The sequence below is a fragment of the Nomascus leucogenys genome, chromosome 19 (genome assembly GCF_006542625.1).
Source record: "Nomascus leucogenys isolate Asia chromosome 19, Asia_NLE_v1, whole genome shotgun sequence".
Taxonomy (NCBI): domain Eukaryota; kingdom Metazoa; phylum Chordata; class Mammalia; order Primates; family Hylobatidae; genus Nomascus; species Nomascus leucogenys.
Window position 1 is genome coordinate 76,815,519 of NC_044399.1, and position 15,650 is coordinate 76,831,168.

At 51.3% G+C, this 15,650-nt stretch overlaps 2 protein-coding genes across 3 annotated transcripts; one reads left to right on the plus strand and one right to left on the minus strand.

The window, feature by feature from the left end:
* Nucleotides 1–4,574: 4,574 nt before the first annotated feature.
* LOC100604535 (diazepam-binding inhibitor-like 5) lies at nucleotides 4,575–6,904 on the minus strand. The gene is made up of 2 exons (XM_030800070.1): nucleotides 6,821–6,904; nucleotides 4,575–6,340 (listed from the first exon to the last, which is right to left on the minus strand). Exon 2 carries the CDS (start codon nucleotides 6,306–6,308, stop codon nucleotides 5,955–5,957), a length of 354 nt encoding a protein of 117 aa, XP_030655930.1. The 5' UTR covers nucleotides 6,309–6,340; nucleotides 6,821–6,904; the 3' UTR covers nucleotides 4,575–5,954.
* Nucleotides 6,334–14,185, plus strand: GEMIN4 (gem nuclear organelle associated protein 4). 2 transcript variants are annotated; one of them, XM_030800061.1, is made up of 2 exons: nucleotides 6,334–7,068; nucleotides 9,307–14,185. In XM_030800061.1, the coding sequence occupies exon 2, from the start codon at nucleotides 10,803–10,805 to the stop codon at nucleotides 13,944–13,946; it is 3,144 nt and encodes a 1,047-aa protein (XP_030655921.1). In that variant the 5' UTR covers nucleotides 6,334–7,068; nucleotides 9,307–10,802; the 3' UTR covers nucleotides 13,947–14,185. The 2 variants fall into 2 exon arrangements, with proteins under 2 accessions (XP_030655921.1, XP_030655920.1); XM_030800060.1 differs by having other exon boundaries at nucleotides 10,780–14,185.
* Nucleotides 14,186–15,650: the final 1,465 nt, after the last annotated feature.

Genomic DNA, 15,650 nt, shown 5'->3' on the forward strand with positions numbered 1-15,650 from the left:
TCATCATTTAAAGTGGTGGCCAGGTTCAGATTTTTAAAAATAAACTTAGGAGATTGGAAGGGATTGACTCAGAGGATCCTGGTTCCAAAAGAACATATATAGAATTACTTGTAAATCATAACCTCTGCTTTCCTCCCTTACTGGCAGGGTGTGGGGCATGGAAATTTTGGTTGCATTTCAGCTTATCTTCTTATAGGGGTGATACTATTATACCTTCACTGAGAGAAAGAAATTCTCATCCAGCTCTACAACTTTTCATTCAGCTTGAATTCCATATCCTAGGGAAGCAATCTTGAGTTTCAAAGCAAACCAAGTTATGTATGGCCTTCCTCTAGGTAATTGGTTCTTTTTTTTTTTTTTTTTTTTTTTTTGAGACGGAGTTTTGCTCCTGTTGCCCAGGCTGGAGTGCAGTGGTGCGATCTTGGCTCACTGCAACCTCCGCCTCCCGGTTTCAAGCGATTCTCCTGCCTCAGCCTCCCAAGTAGCTGGGATTACAGGCATGCGCCACCACATCTGGCTAATTTTGTATTTTTAGTAGAGACGGGGTTTCTCAATGTTGGTTAGGTTGGTCTCGAACTCTTGACCTCAGGTGATCCACCCGCCTCAGCCTCCCAAAGTGCTGGGATTACAGGCATGAGCCACCGTGCCCTTCTCTTTTTTTTTTAATACGTGTGGAAATTATATGAACTTTGAATAACCAGATAAACTTCTGCTTCTCTTTAGAATGTATGTTAATTTTCCAATTTTCTTTTTTTTTTTTTTTTTTTTTGAGATGGAGTCTCGCTCTGTCCCCCAGGTTGGAGTGCAGTGGCGCGATCTCTGCTCACTGCAAGCTCCGCCTCCCGGGTTCACGCCATTCTTCTGCCTCAGCCTCGAGTAGCTGGGACTACAGGCGCCCGCCACCACGCCCGGCTAATTTTTTTTTTTTGTATTTTTAGTAGAGATGGGGCTTCACCATGGTCTCGATCTCCTGACCTCGTGATCCGCCCGCCTCGGCCTCCCAAAGTGCTGGGATTACAAGCGTGAGCCACCGCGCCCGGCCAAATTTTCCAATTTTCTATTAGATTATTAAGTAATTTTTAATGTTCCTCTCTGGTAATATTGTACTCATGAATAGAAACTCCTTTTCCCAGTGTATTAGGCTGCTATAATGTGGCCCTCGAAGTTTGTTGTGGTAAAATAAGTGGTTTATATGAGTACCGAATGACTAAATCACACACACTGGTTTCCCTTTTATCTGCTTACCTTGTATTTTGGCGTACCAAAACGTTTTTCTCCTAAATACACAACTGTGCATGATAGTGGGCAGCATGCAGGGTGAAAGGTAACACTGTTTGCCTGCACGGGACATTTTGGCTTTAGGAGATCTGCCTCCTTTTATTTATTTCATGGCCTGTCAAGTCTCGCTTTGTTGCGTTTTGTTTTTGTTTTTGTTTTTTTTTGAGATGGAGTTTTACTCTTGTTGCCCAGGCTGGAGTGCAGTGGTGCAACCTTGGCTCACCGCAACCTCTGCCTCCCAAGTTTGAGCGATTCTCCTGCCTCAGCCTCCCGAGTAGCTGGGATTACAGGCGCGCGCCACCACACCTGGCCAATTTTGTATTTTTAGTAGAGACGGGGTTTCTCCATGTTGGTCAGGCTGGTCTTGAACTTGTCACCTCAGGTGATCAGCCCGCCTCGTCCTGTTGCGTTTTTTAACATTTTATTCATCCTAAAGCCCTCTAGTGTACAACTTTGGCTTTTTTTATCAAGGAATCCAGAAGCTTGCTTCTGCACAGTTCAGCTAAGTAATTCTAAACCAAAAAACAGTAATTTAAAAAAATCATTTAGGCTGGGCGTGGTGGTTCACACCTGTAATGCCAGCACTTTGGGAGGCTGAGGCAGGCGGATCACCTGAGGTCAGGAACTTGAGACCAGCCTGACCAACATGGAGAAACCCCATCTCTACTAAAAATACAAAATTAGATGGATGTGGTGGCGCACGCCTGTAATCCCAGCTACTCAGAAGGCCAAGGCAGGAGAATCCCTTGAACCCAGGAGGCGGAGGTTGCAGTGAGCCAAGATCATGCCATTGCACTCCAGCTGGGCAACAAGAGTGAAACTCCACTTCAAAAAAAAAAAATTACTTAGATGCCCATTAGATCTGCAAAAACTAATTTTAAACTAAAGTTATGACTTTCCCACTTCTGGGGCATATGATCAATTAGAAAATGAGGATGTAAGAAAGATAGCTTTGCCCAAGCTGGTGTTTCGTTTTTGGTTTTGAGACATTGCTCTGTCACCCGGGGTGGAGTGCAGTGGCACCATCATGGCTCTCTGCAGCCTTGACCTCTTGGGCTCAAGAGATCCTCCCACCTCAGCCTCCTGAATAGCTGGGACCACAGCCACGTGCCATCACACCCAGCTAATTTTTTTATTTTTTGTAGAGACACTGTCTCGCTGCGTTGCTCAGGCTGCCAGCTGGTGTTTCAAACAGATGAAGTTGGAAAGTTCTTCAGCTTCTCCAGAGTTGTTTTTTTGAATTGAGGGGTTATGGAGCCTGCATGTAAATACAAGTGGGCCTTGAGTTAAATCTCCAGAGAGATTTAGAATGGCCGTATTGCCAGAGCTCTCCTAGTTAGCCTGCAGGACTGTCTGAAGTCCATGTCCGTCTGACATGTTACCGGAATTAACAAACCCAGGGATGCTTAGTGCTCCTTCATGTGACTTTCTGGCTATCTCACCTGCCACTCAGTGCCGCTGTGACTTAGCAGCCAGAGTTTTCAGGAGACCTCCAATGTGTCTGTTGAAATTCAGAGTAAGAGTTGAGAAGTTTCTCTGTTCTAAGAGTTCTTACCGCAACCTTAGGGGAAATTAATAGTAAATTTACTCTAATGATCAATAAAGAAGTGCCCTTGCCTCATCGTCTTTATATAAAGCAATAGAGTCACATGGTTCAAAAATCAAAACAATATGAAAAGGTATTGTAAACCGGTTAAGTGTCTGAGACAAGTCTCGCCCATTTAGAGGTTTGTTTCACCAAGGTTGAGGATGTGCCTGAGGAGACCCAACCACTGATCTGTGGCCCGCACTCTTTCCAAAGAGGATTTTTAGGGCTTCAGTATGTGGGATATGATGAGGTTTCTCTTCAAATAATCTGATCAATATTTTATTCTTTAATTCATAGTACCCCGCCCCCTTTTTCTTTTTTCCTTTTTGCCTTTGTGAGATGCCCAGGCGCGCCACAGTACCAGGTGTTATCAGTACCAGCTCACATTCCTTTCCTTATTTGGAAAGAGGACCAACTTTCTAGCTCATTACAGACACCCCTTCCCCTTCCTCTCCACTTTCTTTTATGTGCCCACCCTATCTAAAAAAATCAAATGTTTAGCCAAGCGGGATTAGTTTAGATTGTACGACCTGACCCCGGCCAATGGGGAAAGAATGCAGGGGCAGGACTTGTGTCAGGAGTAAAGGCTCTCGCGCCCCTTTGTTCAGGTGTGCTCTCATGGCGACTGGCCAAGGAGGCACCCCTCTGCACAGAAGTAAAATTGCTAAGAATCCTTTGTTCAAGTGTTCAATTTCCTTAGGATTTTGAGCGTTATTCCTAACAAGTATTTAAAAGGGAAGAGCAGGAAGGGAGGAAAGAGGGAAAGGAAAAATAAAGGAGGGTAGGTAGGGAGATAAGTGGTTACATTCTTGAGGCTTTGATTAGCGCTCACCAAATCTACATGTCACAGTGAAAGGAGGGGGTAGAGGAAGTCAGTTAAGCATTCAGCTCAGTAAATCTACATTTAGCGCTCACCAGATCTACATGTTACAGTGAAAGGAGCGGGCAGAGGAACAGTCAGTTATGCATTCAGGTCAGTAAATCTATATTTAGCACTCACCAAATCTACATCTTACAGTGAAAGCAGCAGGCAGAGGAACAGTTATGCATTCAGCTCAGTACATCTACATTTTGTCTCAGGGCTGGTGAGGGATGGTTTGTGGTGGTGTCTTTGTCCCTTACCTATGAAGATAAGCTGTTAATTTATATTGTCAGGTGAGGGAGACCACCTGGGGAGATATGTGGCCTTCTGTCTTGTAGCTTTTCTGTTTAGGAACAAAAGGAAAAGTTGTTTGCGTGTTCCATGACTCAATTTCCAAGCTTAACTCTTCCCTTTGGCTTAGTGAATTTGGTTCCAAGATTTTGTTTTCCTTTCACAGTATACCCCATGCCCATCAATCCCATTCCCCCTGCGTCCTATGGGTAACCCCTTCGTAAGCAAATACAAATAGATAAATCCTTATTTTCTCTCATTTTTAAAACTTTATCGGCCGGGTGCGGTGGCTCACGCTTGTAATCCCAGCACTTTGGGAGGCCGAGGCGGGCGGATCACGAGGTCAGGAGATCGAGACCACGGTGAAACCCCGTCTCTACTAAAAAAAAAAAATACAAAAAATTAGCTGGGTGTAGTGGCGGGCGCCAGTAGTCCCTGCTACTCGGAGAGGCTGAGGCAGGAGAATGGCGTGAACCCGGGAGGCGGAGCTTGCAGTGAGCCGAGATCGCGCCACTGCACTCCAGCCTGGGTGACAGAGCAAGACTCCGTCTCAAAAAAAAAAAAAAAAAAACAACTATCTTACTGTTACTTTCTGCTGTCCTAATTATGGCACATTTTTATTTTCTAGGTTCTGTGATTTAGAGTGGTCTGGCTATATAGACAGCTTCTAAATTGTCACATTTTGGAGCAAGGTGTATTATTTTTACTAGTAATTTACCTTTAACATGAATCATGATCCTAAGTGCATCAGAATGTCTTCGTAACATTCGCCAAAGAAGAGAGGGCAGCACTGCTGTCCTACAGTGTGGCTCTCGCCTGGTCCAGTTATGAGAAATAGCTCTTTCGTCACTGTGATGTCCTGGGTGGGCTTCATTCTTTAGTAATGTACTTTGTCTAGAGCAACTTCCTGCAACGATGTGAATAGATCTTGAAGACAGTGAGGTTTGGTTTCCTTTGTCCTCTGAAGTCTTTATGGTTGTTGCTTCTATTGTTTATTGGTCCCAGCGAGAACTGGAGCTGACCTGATGTCATGATCTGTGAAAACAGTTTCTATTAAGGAAGAAGTACCAGGAAATCCCATATGCCACTGTAGACCTGCCTCTCTCGATACCATTTACCACTCCATACTCCAGCTGCCATGCACAATGGTTGTGCATTGAGGCCCCCATGATAATTAACAGGAGTAGAAGCTGGGCTCAGACACTCTGGCACTTGCATAGGTCAAGGAGTGTGTTGTGCTCTTGCAACAAATCCCACATAGACATCCATATGCATATTGTCCCACCAACATCCCCTAAGCAGAAACCAGGGTTAAGTACAGAATAGTCCCGAGAACATTTTGGTTGCCCGGCCTTAGGTGAACCTTTCTGGGGCTGGGATTTTGACACCATCTGCTCCATTGTTTCTCAACTGCTGTGTTCTGACGCATCAATTGTTTCACCGCATTATCGTCACGGAAAGCTTGGTCTCCCTCAAAACATGAACTCGGTAGGCCCTGTGTTCCAGCGGGGGCTTTTGGACTTGACTTTAGGACAGAGTCCCTCTCCCCTCTGTGGTGCTGGGGTATTAGTGAATCAGCCTTGAAGAGATTAGGGGCTGGGGCCTCAGCCTCCCAAGTGGCTGTCACTGGAGAATGGTCTCCTGCCCTCAGATCTTGGGCATTTCCACAGCACACTGTCCCCCTCTCTCCGGCCAAATATCTACATACGCTCTTGTAATAGGAGGGCCGGGAACTGCACCCAAAACCATACAAAAAGCAAGTCTGTGTATTTGGACGCCTCCCCAGCCCTCAGTCACCGAATTTCTCCTTTCCAACAGCAGCGGTTACTCTCATGCAGTTTAAGTGATTTATTGATGTCTCGGCTAAGCTTGCGACAGTTTCAGGACATTTCAGCCATCAAGGTCTAACAAGCCCTTTCCATTCCCGAGGAGCCCTCAGCCAGCCTCCTCCTTCCTCAGCTCCTCGCTCTGGACGCGTAGCCCCTTATGGCGTCCCTCTTGGACGCCCCTTTGTTGGCGCTCCATGCCCCCCACTTCCTTCTTCGTCAGCTCCTCCACTTTGGCCGCGTAGCTCCTCATGGCGTCCATCTTGGACGTCCCTTTGTTCGCGCTCCAAGCCTCCCACTTGGCCCTGGCTTTCACGTCTGAGGCCGGAGGGGCGGGGATGTCGCAGTCGCCCTGGGTGGCCTGTTTGTACAAGCCGTAGACCAGCAGCTTCTCCTGATCGCTCACGGGACCCTTCAGCTGCTTGAGGGCCGCGCGCGCCAGCTCGAACTCCACTTGGCACATGGGGTGGTGGAGGCGGTCTCTGGTGCTAGAAGCTGGAGGTGGAGAGTCGGAATGGCTGTTACTACTCGATCTCAGGGGGAGGAGACAGGCACACGATGTTTGTGTTTTGTCAAGCACAGATTGCAAGCTCGGGGTCCAGCGTACTGCATCTACCCCACCATGTTTGGGCTCACACGGCGCATTTTCTGGGGAGGACCAGCCGTCAAAAAGCGTCTAGGATCCGGAACGCTGCTGTCTGAAGGGGGCGGCGCGGCAGGAGCGCGTTGAGGGGACTGTATGTGGCGCGAGCTGGACAGGGGGGAGCGGAAGCCTCCCGTGGTGCGGCCGCGCTGGGTAGTGGGCGTCCCGGGGGAGGCGCGCCGTGGGGGTGAACTGTGTGCGGGGCACGCCCGGGATTACCGGGTGAGGGTGAATGCGTGGCCGGGGAATCATGAGCCGGACCCGCTGGGACCCCGGAAGAGGGGCCGGGCAGGGGACGGTGCGGAGGGCTCTGGGGAGCGACGCCCAAGTACCTGAGGGCTGGTGGGAGGTCTCTGCCGGAAGGCGGCGCTGTGCGCTTGGCGCGCTCGTTCGTGAGGACTGCGCGTGCGCGGGGGAGGCTGTGGGCGGGGCCGGGCGGAGGTTGTGGGCGGGGCCTGAGCGCGGCCGCCGTGGCGCCTGCGCCGCCCGTTGTGCAGTGCGTCCCGCGCCGCGTTCGAGTTCTCGGAGGGGAGGGGGCGTTAGCCCCGCGCAGCCGCCGGCGTCGCCGCCATGGACCTAGGTGGGTGCCGCGGCCCCCCCGGCCCCGGGCTGCGACCCGCAATGCGCCACCAGGGCGGTGCTGCCCCGTCGCGTCTCCTCCGGCCGCGCACGCTCGCGCGGGCCCGGGCCGAAACGTCCTCCGCGTCGGGGCGGGTCTAGGGGTCCCGGGGTGGCCTTGGCGGTGGGTGGTCCGGGTTCCGCCGCGCGTTGGGCCGCGTCTTGCCGCCTCCGGCCCCCTCCGCGGGAAAACACGGAGCAGACGTGAAGTTAGAGCCCCTGGAAGCGCCCGGGGCTCGCGCACGTGCTTTGGGAAACAGGCTCCCTTCGAGCACCCCCGGGCGCCCGGACGGCCTCATTTCCTGAACGGCAACTGCGTTCTTGAGCAAGTGTCTTACGCCCCAGGTGTCGTACGTTCATCAGGTTTCCTCATCGACAGAGCGGGGAGAATGGCAGTGTGTCTCCCCACTGAGTTTTGGGCGACTTTTCATTGAGATCTCCGAGGTACAGTGTCCCGTGTGGGGCCGCGCGGGTCACACCCGCGGTTGGGGCGGCTGCGCTCCTGAGGTGTCACTTTGTGAACCTGCGTGTGTCCTGATTCAGAATCTTATAGGCAAGGTCTGGGAGGGAGCCCATAGGAACTAGAAGCTCCCAGCTAAACCTTGGCACGCTGCTAAGACCAGGAGGCTGTTCTGGGAGAGGTGGGGGTGAGGCACCCTGAGATGTGTCAGTAGTAGTAGGCTGGGGGGAAATGGTCTGGTCCCCGCCCCCAGACAGCTCCTCAGGAGCGGAATGGCAGAGCTCTAAGGGCTTGGAGCCCCTCAGCCGTAATTGCTTCCCAGCCCCACCACATTCAGGCTGGGACACCCTCAGCAAATCGTTTCTGCGCCTCAGTGTCCTTATCTCTAAAGGAGGAATAGTAGTCCTCAAAAGGTGATTGTGAATAGAAGATATCTTGCATGTGTACCACCTAGCACAGTGTCTGGCACGGAGCAGGCGCTTAATAAACCTAAGAAGCGGGCTCTGGCAAGCACTAGTTAACCATCCGTGATAGAGCACCGGAGTATTTTCCAGCTAGTAACTGCCCTGGGACTTACTACTTCAAACTGTGCGTACTTACTGCGCCTGGAAGGCAGGTGTTGAGGGCCAAACATCTGCTCAACTAAGCCAATAATGCAATAAAATTAAATTTACAGCGTCAGAAGGGACCACATTTTGGGACCCTGGGAGAGCCTCCTGAGCCAGAAAGAAGGGCGGTAACCCCCAGAGAGGTCCCCTCTGCAGCCTAACCCTCCCTGGGAGTCGGTCTCAGCCACTGTGAGATGAGATGGATTGCCTCCACAAGTGGGTTACATAGTGCTGAGCCCTTGGCCTGCTGCTGCTCCCATAAATGGGAAGGGTCAGATGGTCCTTAGTCTCCTGGAGTCAGTGTTTTCTCTGCTGGTTGTCTGGCCTGTGAAAATGGGGAATATGAGCTCTTGGGGGCATGAGAGACTGAGGAAGGAGTAGCATCTCTCAATCCTGGGAAAGGGGAGAGGACTCAGGAATGAGGAATAGGGAGCAGTGTTTGTACCCTCTTTTAGTTTCTGGGTCAAAGGAAACATACCTGATAAAGACCTACATCCTTTGATGTTTCTGAGCTGGAGGAGGCAAAGAGTAGTGACAAGATTCTGGTCTTGCCAACCATGAAAAGGTTTGAGGAAACCAGCATTTACTGAGCACCTAATTAGACTCTGTAACCTGATTCTTATTGTAGCTGTATCTCATTTATCCATCATAGCGTCCCGGGGAGATGGGGTCAGGAGATAGCAGTACCAACCCACTGATATATACCAGTCAAGCAAGGGCTTGACTGGTATATATCACATGATCCCCAAAGTCATAACATGAAGTCTGTATTATCCCCACATATGCAGAAGGAAGGCTTGGAGAAGCGATCTGACCAAGATCACATCCCTTTTTTTTTTTGGAGATGGTGGTGGGGGGGGGGTCTCACTATGTTATCCCAGCTAGTCTTGAACTCCTGGCCTCAGGGATCCACCTGCCTCAGCCCCCCAAGTAGCTGGGATTACAAGTGCTAGCCACTGCACCTGGCCAGAATCACATCATTTTTAAATTGCTGAGCTAGGATTTAAACCCATGTCTGATTAAACATCTCAAGATGCTTTCCATGGTAAGTCTGTGTCAATCGTTAGTTCCCTGAAGGAAGGCTTAATCTAGCACAGTATTTTATGTATCTACTCCCTGGTTTCTCCCACAGAACTAGGGCCATGAGTAGCTTGTTTTTGACTGGAAGGAGCCGTGGGGTGGACTGTTTCCCTGAAAGGTAGAAGAATGTTTGAAGACTGTTCCCAAGGCAAGGTTATAAAGAGTGAAGGCAGGGCTTGTCTGATTCCTTCTGTGCCCATTACTCTGTGGTTATGTGATTGCTCTGTGCCCATTATCCTGTGGCTATGTGATTGCTGCTGTGCCCATACCCTGTGGCTGTGTGATTGCTGTTGTGCCCATTACCCTGTGGCTGTGTGATTGCTGTTGTGCCCATTACCCTGTGGCTGTGTGACTGCTGCTGTGTCCATTACCCTGTGGCTGTGTGATTGCTGTTGTACCCATTACCCTGTGGCTGTGTGATTGCTCTGTGCCCATTATCCTGTGGCTGTGTGATTGCTCTGTGCCCATTATCCTGTGGCTGTGTGATTGCTCTGTGCCCATTACCCTGTGGCTGTGTGATTGCTCTGTGCCCATTACCCTGTGGCTGTGTGATTGCTGTTGTGCCCATTACCCTGTGGCTGTGTGATTGCTGTTGTGCCCATTACCCTGTGGCTGTGTGATTGCTGCTGTGCCCATTACCCTGTGGCTGTGTGATTGCTGCTGTGCCCATTACCCTGTGGCTGTGTGATTGCTCTGTGCCCATTACCCTGTGGCTGTGTGATTGCTGCTGTGCCCATTACCCTGTGGCTGTGTGATTGCTGTTGTGCCCATTACCCTGTGGCTGTGTGATTGCTGTTGTGTCCATTACCCTGTGGCTGTGTGACTGCTGCTGTACCCATTACCCTGTGGCTGCGTGATTGCTCTGTACCCATTACCCTGTTGCTGCGTGATTGCTCTGTGCCCATTATCCTGTGGCTATGCCCCCTTCATCTGTCATGAGAAGCTCAGCTGTCATGTCCTGTGGTACATGCTCAGTGGCCCCTGTAGTTTGTACAGTCCTGCTATTTCTAAACCCCTCTCCCCACATCCTCTGCTGGCCCAGCCTTTGCTGGAGGGTCTGGCCTCAGCAGCCCAGGTTTTTCTTTTCACACACTTTTCCTGAAGGATCTCATTCACTGTCTTGGTTGAGTGATCCCCTCTGGGCAGATACCTCTCAGAATCACATTTCCCAGCTGACTTCCCTCCCGAACTTCCACCCGGCATTTCCGTTGCTGGAGGACATCTGTACCTTGATAGCCAAAGCTGAACTCATCTTTCCTCACACCTGTTCTGATTCTCCTCCATTCCCCGTATGTGACGTCACCTGGTGTCCTCCCAGTTCCCGGGCTGGAGAGCTCGGAAGCCATTCTGGATTCCTCAGCCAAGTCCTTCTGACTTCAGCTCTGCAGTGGCTCTTGTAGTCCTCCCTTCTCCCCTTGCACTGATGTCATTTAAAACCCTTGTCATCTCTAACCATGACAGCCTGCTAACAGCAGGGGCCATCTGGAAACATTTTCACTGTCTTACTTGGCTTGTCTGTGTGCAGGACCCTTGAACATCTGTGAAGAAATGACTATTCTGCATGGAGGCTTCTTGCTGGCTGAGCAGCTGTTCCGCCCTAAGGCACTGGCAGAATTGACAAAGTCTGACTGGGAACATGTTGGACGGCCCATCGTGGAGGCCTTAAGGGAGATCTCCTCGGCTGCAGCACACTCTCAGCCCTTTGCCTGGAAGAAGAAAGCCCTGATCATCATCTGGGCCAAGGTTCTGCAGCCGCACCCCGTGACCCCGTCCGACACGGAGACACGGTGGCAGGAAGACCTGTTCTTCTCGGTGGGCAACATGATCCCCACCATCAACCACACCGTCCTCTTCGAGCTGCTCAAATCCCTGGAAGCTTCTGGACTCTTTATCCAGCTCCTTACGGCCCTGCCTACCACCATCTGCCATGCAGAACTAGAGCGCTTTGTGGAACACGTGACCGTTGACACTTCTTCCGAAGACGTGGCCTTCTTCCTGGACGTCTGGTGGGAGATGATGAAGCACAAGGGTCACCTGCAGGACCCCCTGCTCTCGCAGTTTAGTGCAATGGCCCATAAGTACCTGCCTGCCTTAGATGAGTTCCCCCATCCTCCAAAGAGGCTTAGGTCAGACCCAGACGTGTGCTCCACCATGCCCCTGTTGGCCATGCTGCTCCGCGGGCTGATGCAGATCCAGAGTTGGATCCTGGGCCCTGGGAGGAAGTGCTGTGCGCTGGCCAACCTGGCTGACATGCTGACTGTGTTTGCACTGACAGAGGACGACCCCCAGGAGGTGTCTGCAACCGTGTATCTGGACAAACTGGCCACAGTGATCTCCGTGTGGAACTCGGACACCCAGAACCCCTACCGCCAGCAGGCGCTGGCAGAGAAGGTGAAGGAGGCAGAGCGGGATGTCAGCCTGACCTCGCTGGCCAAACTCCCCAGTGAGACCATTTTCATGGGCTGCGAGTTCCTGCACCGCCTGCTGCGGGAGTGGGGGGAGGAGTTGCAGGCCGTGCTCCGCAGCAGCCAGGAGACAAGTTACGACAGCTACCGGCTGTGCAACAGTCTGACTTCCTTCAGCCAGAACGCGACGCTCTACCTGAACCGCACCAGCCTGTCCAAGGAGGAGAGGCAGGTGGTCTCTGAGTTGGCAGAGTGTGTCAGGGACTTCCTGAGGAAAACGAGCACAGTGCTGAAGAACAGGGCCTTGGAGGACATCACAGCTTCCATTGCCATGGCCATCATCCAGCAGAAGATGGACCGCCATATGGAAGTGTGCTACATTTTTGCCTCTGAGAAGAAGTGGGCCTTCTCGGATGAGTGGGTAGCCTGCCTGGGGAGTAACAGGGCCCTCTTCCGAGAGCCTGACTTGGTGTTGAGGCTGCTGGAAACAGTGATAGACGTCAGCACAGCTGACAGAGCCATCCCTGAGTCTCAGATACGGCAGGTGGTCCACCTGATCCTGGAATGTTACGCAGACCTCTCCCTGCCAGGTAAAAATAAAGTCCTTGCAGGTGTCCTGCATTCCTGGGGGCGAAAGGGCCTCTCTGAAAAGTTGCTGGCTTATGTGGAGGGTTTTCAGGAAGACCTCAATACGACCTTTAACCAGCTCACTCAGAGTGCCTCCGAACAGGGCTTGGCGAAAGCTGTGGCTTCCGTGGCCCGCCTGGTCATAGTGCACCCGGAAGTCACGGTGAAGAAAATGTGCGGCCTGGCTGTGGTCAATCTCGGCACCCACAAGTTCCTGGCCCAGATTCTCACTGCCTTCCCTGCCCTTAGGTTTGTGGAAGAGCAGGGTCCCAATTCATCTGCCACTTTCATGGTGTCATGCCTCAGAGAAACCGTCTGGATGAAGTTCTCTACACCCAAGGAAGAAAAGCAATTTTTAGAGCTCCTGAACTGCCTGATGAGTCCCGTGAAGCCCCAAGGGATTCCAGTGGCTGCTCTTCTTGAGCCAGACGAGGTGCTGAAGGAATTTGTCCTGCCTTTCTTGAGGTTAGATGTTGAAGAGGTAGACCTCAGTCTGAGGATCTTCATCCAGACTCTAGAGGCAAATGCGTGTCGAGAGGAATACTGGCTCCAGACCTGCTCCCCGTTTCCGCTCCTCTTCAGCTTGTGCCAGCTCTTGGACGGCTTCAGCAAATATTGGCAGCTTCCCAAGGAGAAGCGGTGCCTCTCTTTGGATAGGAAGGATCTGGCGATCCATATCCTGGAGCTCCTGTGTGAGATCGTATCAGCCAATGCCGAGACCTTCTCCCCGGACGCCTGGATCAAGTCCCTGTCCTGGCTCCACCGCAAGTTAGAACAGCTAGACTGGACTGTGGGCCTGAGGCTGAAGAACTTCTTTGAGGGGCACTTCAAGTGTGAAGTGCCAGCCACACTTTTTGAGATCTGTAAGCTTTCAGAAGACGAGTGGACCTCTCAGGCCCACCCAGGGTATGGAGCCGGCACGGGGCTCCTGGCCTGGATGGAGTGCTGCTGCGTCTCCAGCGGCGTCTCGGAGAGGATGCTGTCTCTCTTGGTGGTGGACGTGGGCAATCCTGAGGAGGTCAGACTGTTCAGCAAAGGCTTTCTGGTGGCCCTGGTACAAGTCATGCCTTGGTGCAGCCCTCAGGAGTGGCAGCGCCTTCACCAGCTGACCAGGAGACTGCTGGAGAAGCAGCTCCTCCATGTCCCGTACAGCCTGGAATATATTCAGTTTGTTCCCCTGCTCAACCTGAAGCCCTTTGCCCAGGAGCTCCAACTCTCCGTCCTCTTCCTGAGGACTTTCCAGTTTCTCTGCAGCCAGAGCTGTCATAATTGGCTTCCTCTGGAAGGCTGGAACCACGTGGTCAAACTCCTCTGTGGCAGTCTGACCCGCCTCCTGGACTCAGTCAGGTTGATACAGTCAGCTGGCCCTTGGGCTCAAGGACCAGAGCAGGACCTGACCCAGGAAGCCCTGTTTGTTTATACCCAGGTGTTCTGCCATGCTCTGCACATCATGGCCATGCTCCACTCGGAGGTCTGTGAGCCACTCTATGTTTTAGCCTTGGAAACCCTCACCTGCTATGAGGCTCTGAGCAAGACCAACCCTTCTGTCAGCTCCTTGCTCCAGAGGGCACACGAGCAGCGCTTCTTAAAGTCCATTGCCGAGGGCATCAGCCCCGAAGAACGGCGCCAAACCCTGTTGCAGAAGATGAACAGCTTCTGACCTGCGTGGGGAGCTGGGCCCCAACATAGCGGGTCTGCAGAAGAGCAGCAGCTGCGCAGGAGCAAAAAAGCTGGGCCTCAACGTGACAGGTCTGTAGGGGCCAGACCCGAGCAGCCTGGACTTTACAGTTACGTGAAACTGTCCACAAAAAGTCATGGCAATAATGGTGTAAAGAAAATAGTTTCTTGGGTATTTGTAACGTACAAACTATCATAAAAATTCTCCTCTTTTGCATCTCACTTTGTCTCTTCCAAGTCGGCCTCAGCAATAGCCCAGGATTAAATATGCTCTGAAATTGGTTTAGTGTCTTCAAGATCAAATCCAGCCGGGAGGAACATATTCATAACGACGTTTCCATCCTAGATTTTGGCAAATAAGCCCAAAGTTGAAACCATGTGAGTGGAAAAAGCGTTACAGGGTACGTATAACCCCCTTCAAGAGTTATTTCATCTTTTAATGTTTTTTTCTTGAGGTATCTTGGAAAGGACAGCAGCTTGGAAAAGAATCCAGTCCAGCCCTGGCTCTGCCTCTGGCCATGAGATTGCTGTGCCCGAGAGGCCTGCCCAATTCTAAAATGAGAGGATGGGACGGCCAAGATAAACTCAGTGGCGAGGGGCTAGGTTAATGACCTCAAGAAAATGGGTCCCCTCTGAATTGGGGAGTGTGTACAGTCTTTGTTGCTTAGGCTGGCCTTGAACCCCTGGACTCAAGTGATCCTCCCACTTCAGCCTCCTGAGTAGCTGGGACAATAAGCACACCCACTTCCCATACAGTCTTAACTCCATCTATTCAGTCACCCCCAAAGAGGCTACTGTGAAGACAAGACCTGGCAGACCCAGCAGAGATGTGCTGAATGGATGGGTCACGTTAGCTTCTGCATCAGGAGGGGCTGTCGAGGTTTGGATGAATGAATGATTTGAATAAGGGAATGATGTGTGCACGAACATAAAAAGTGAGTTTGGGCCGGGTGTGGTGGCTCACACCTGTAATCTCAGCACTTTGGGAGGCTGAGGCGGGAGGATCACTTGAGACCAGCCAACATATGGAAGCCCTGTCTCTACAAAAAAAAAAAAAAAATTAGCTGGGTGTGGTGACACACAACTATATTCCCAGCTACTCAGGGGGCTAAAGCAGGAGGATCCCTTGATCCTGGGAGGTAGAGGCTGCAGTAAGCTGAGATCAGACCACTGCACTCCAGCCTTGGTGACAGAGTGAGACCCTGTCTGAAAAAAAAAAAAAAAAGAAATTGAGAGTGGGCTAGGTACGGTGGCTCACACCTATAATAATCCCAGTGCTTTGGGAGGCTGAGGCAGGAGGATCACTTGAGGCCAGGAGTTTGAGACCAGCCTGGGCAACAGAGATAACCTGTCTCTACAGAAAGAAAAAAAAATGAGTTTAAGGTGTCTGAGGTATGAGGAAACTATGAGAATTGGCTGGGGACATGTTTAATGTGTGAGATGAAAGGGGGAAAAGAATATGTCCCATCACTACCTCCATATCCACACCCTCCTTCACAATAGGGCATTACTCAGGTTCTCTCCTCAGGTAAAGTAGGCTTGGCTCCTTGACCAATAATTGGGTTTCCACTCCCCCAATTCCTAGTAAGATTCACTTATGAAGAGAAGAAAGGGTCTCAAGTTACGTGTGACCACTACGCTTGAACTCTGGGAACCTTCAGTGTATTACTGGGACCATGAACCACAC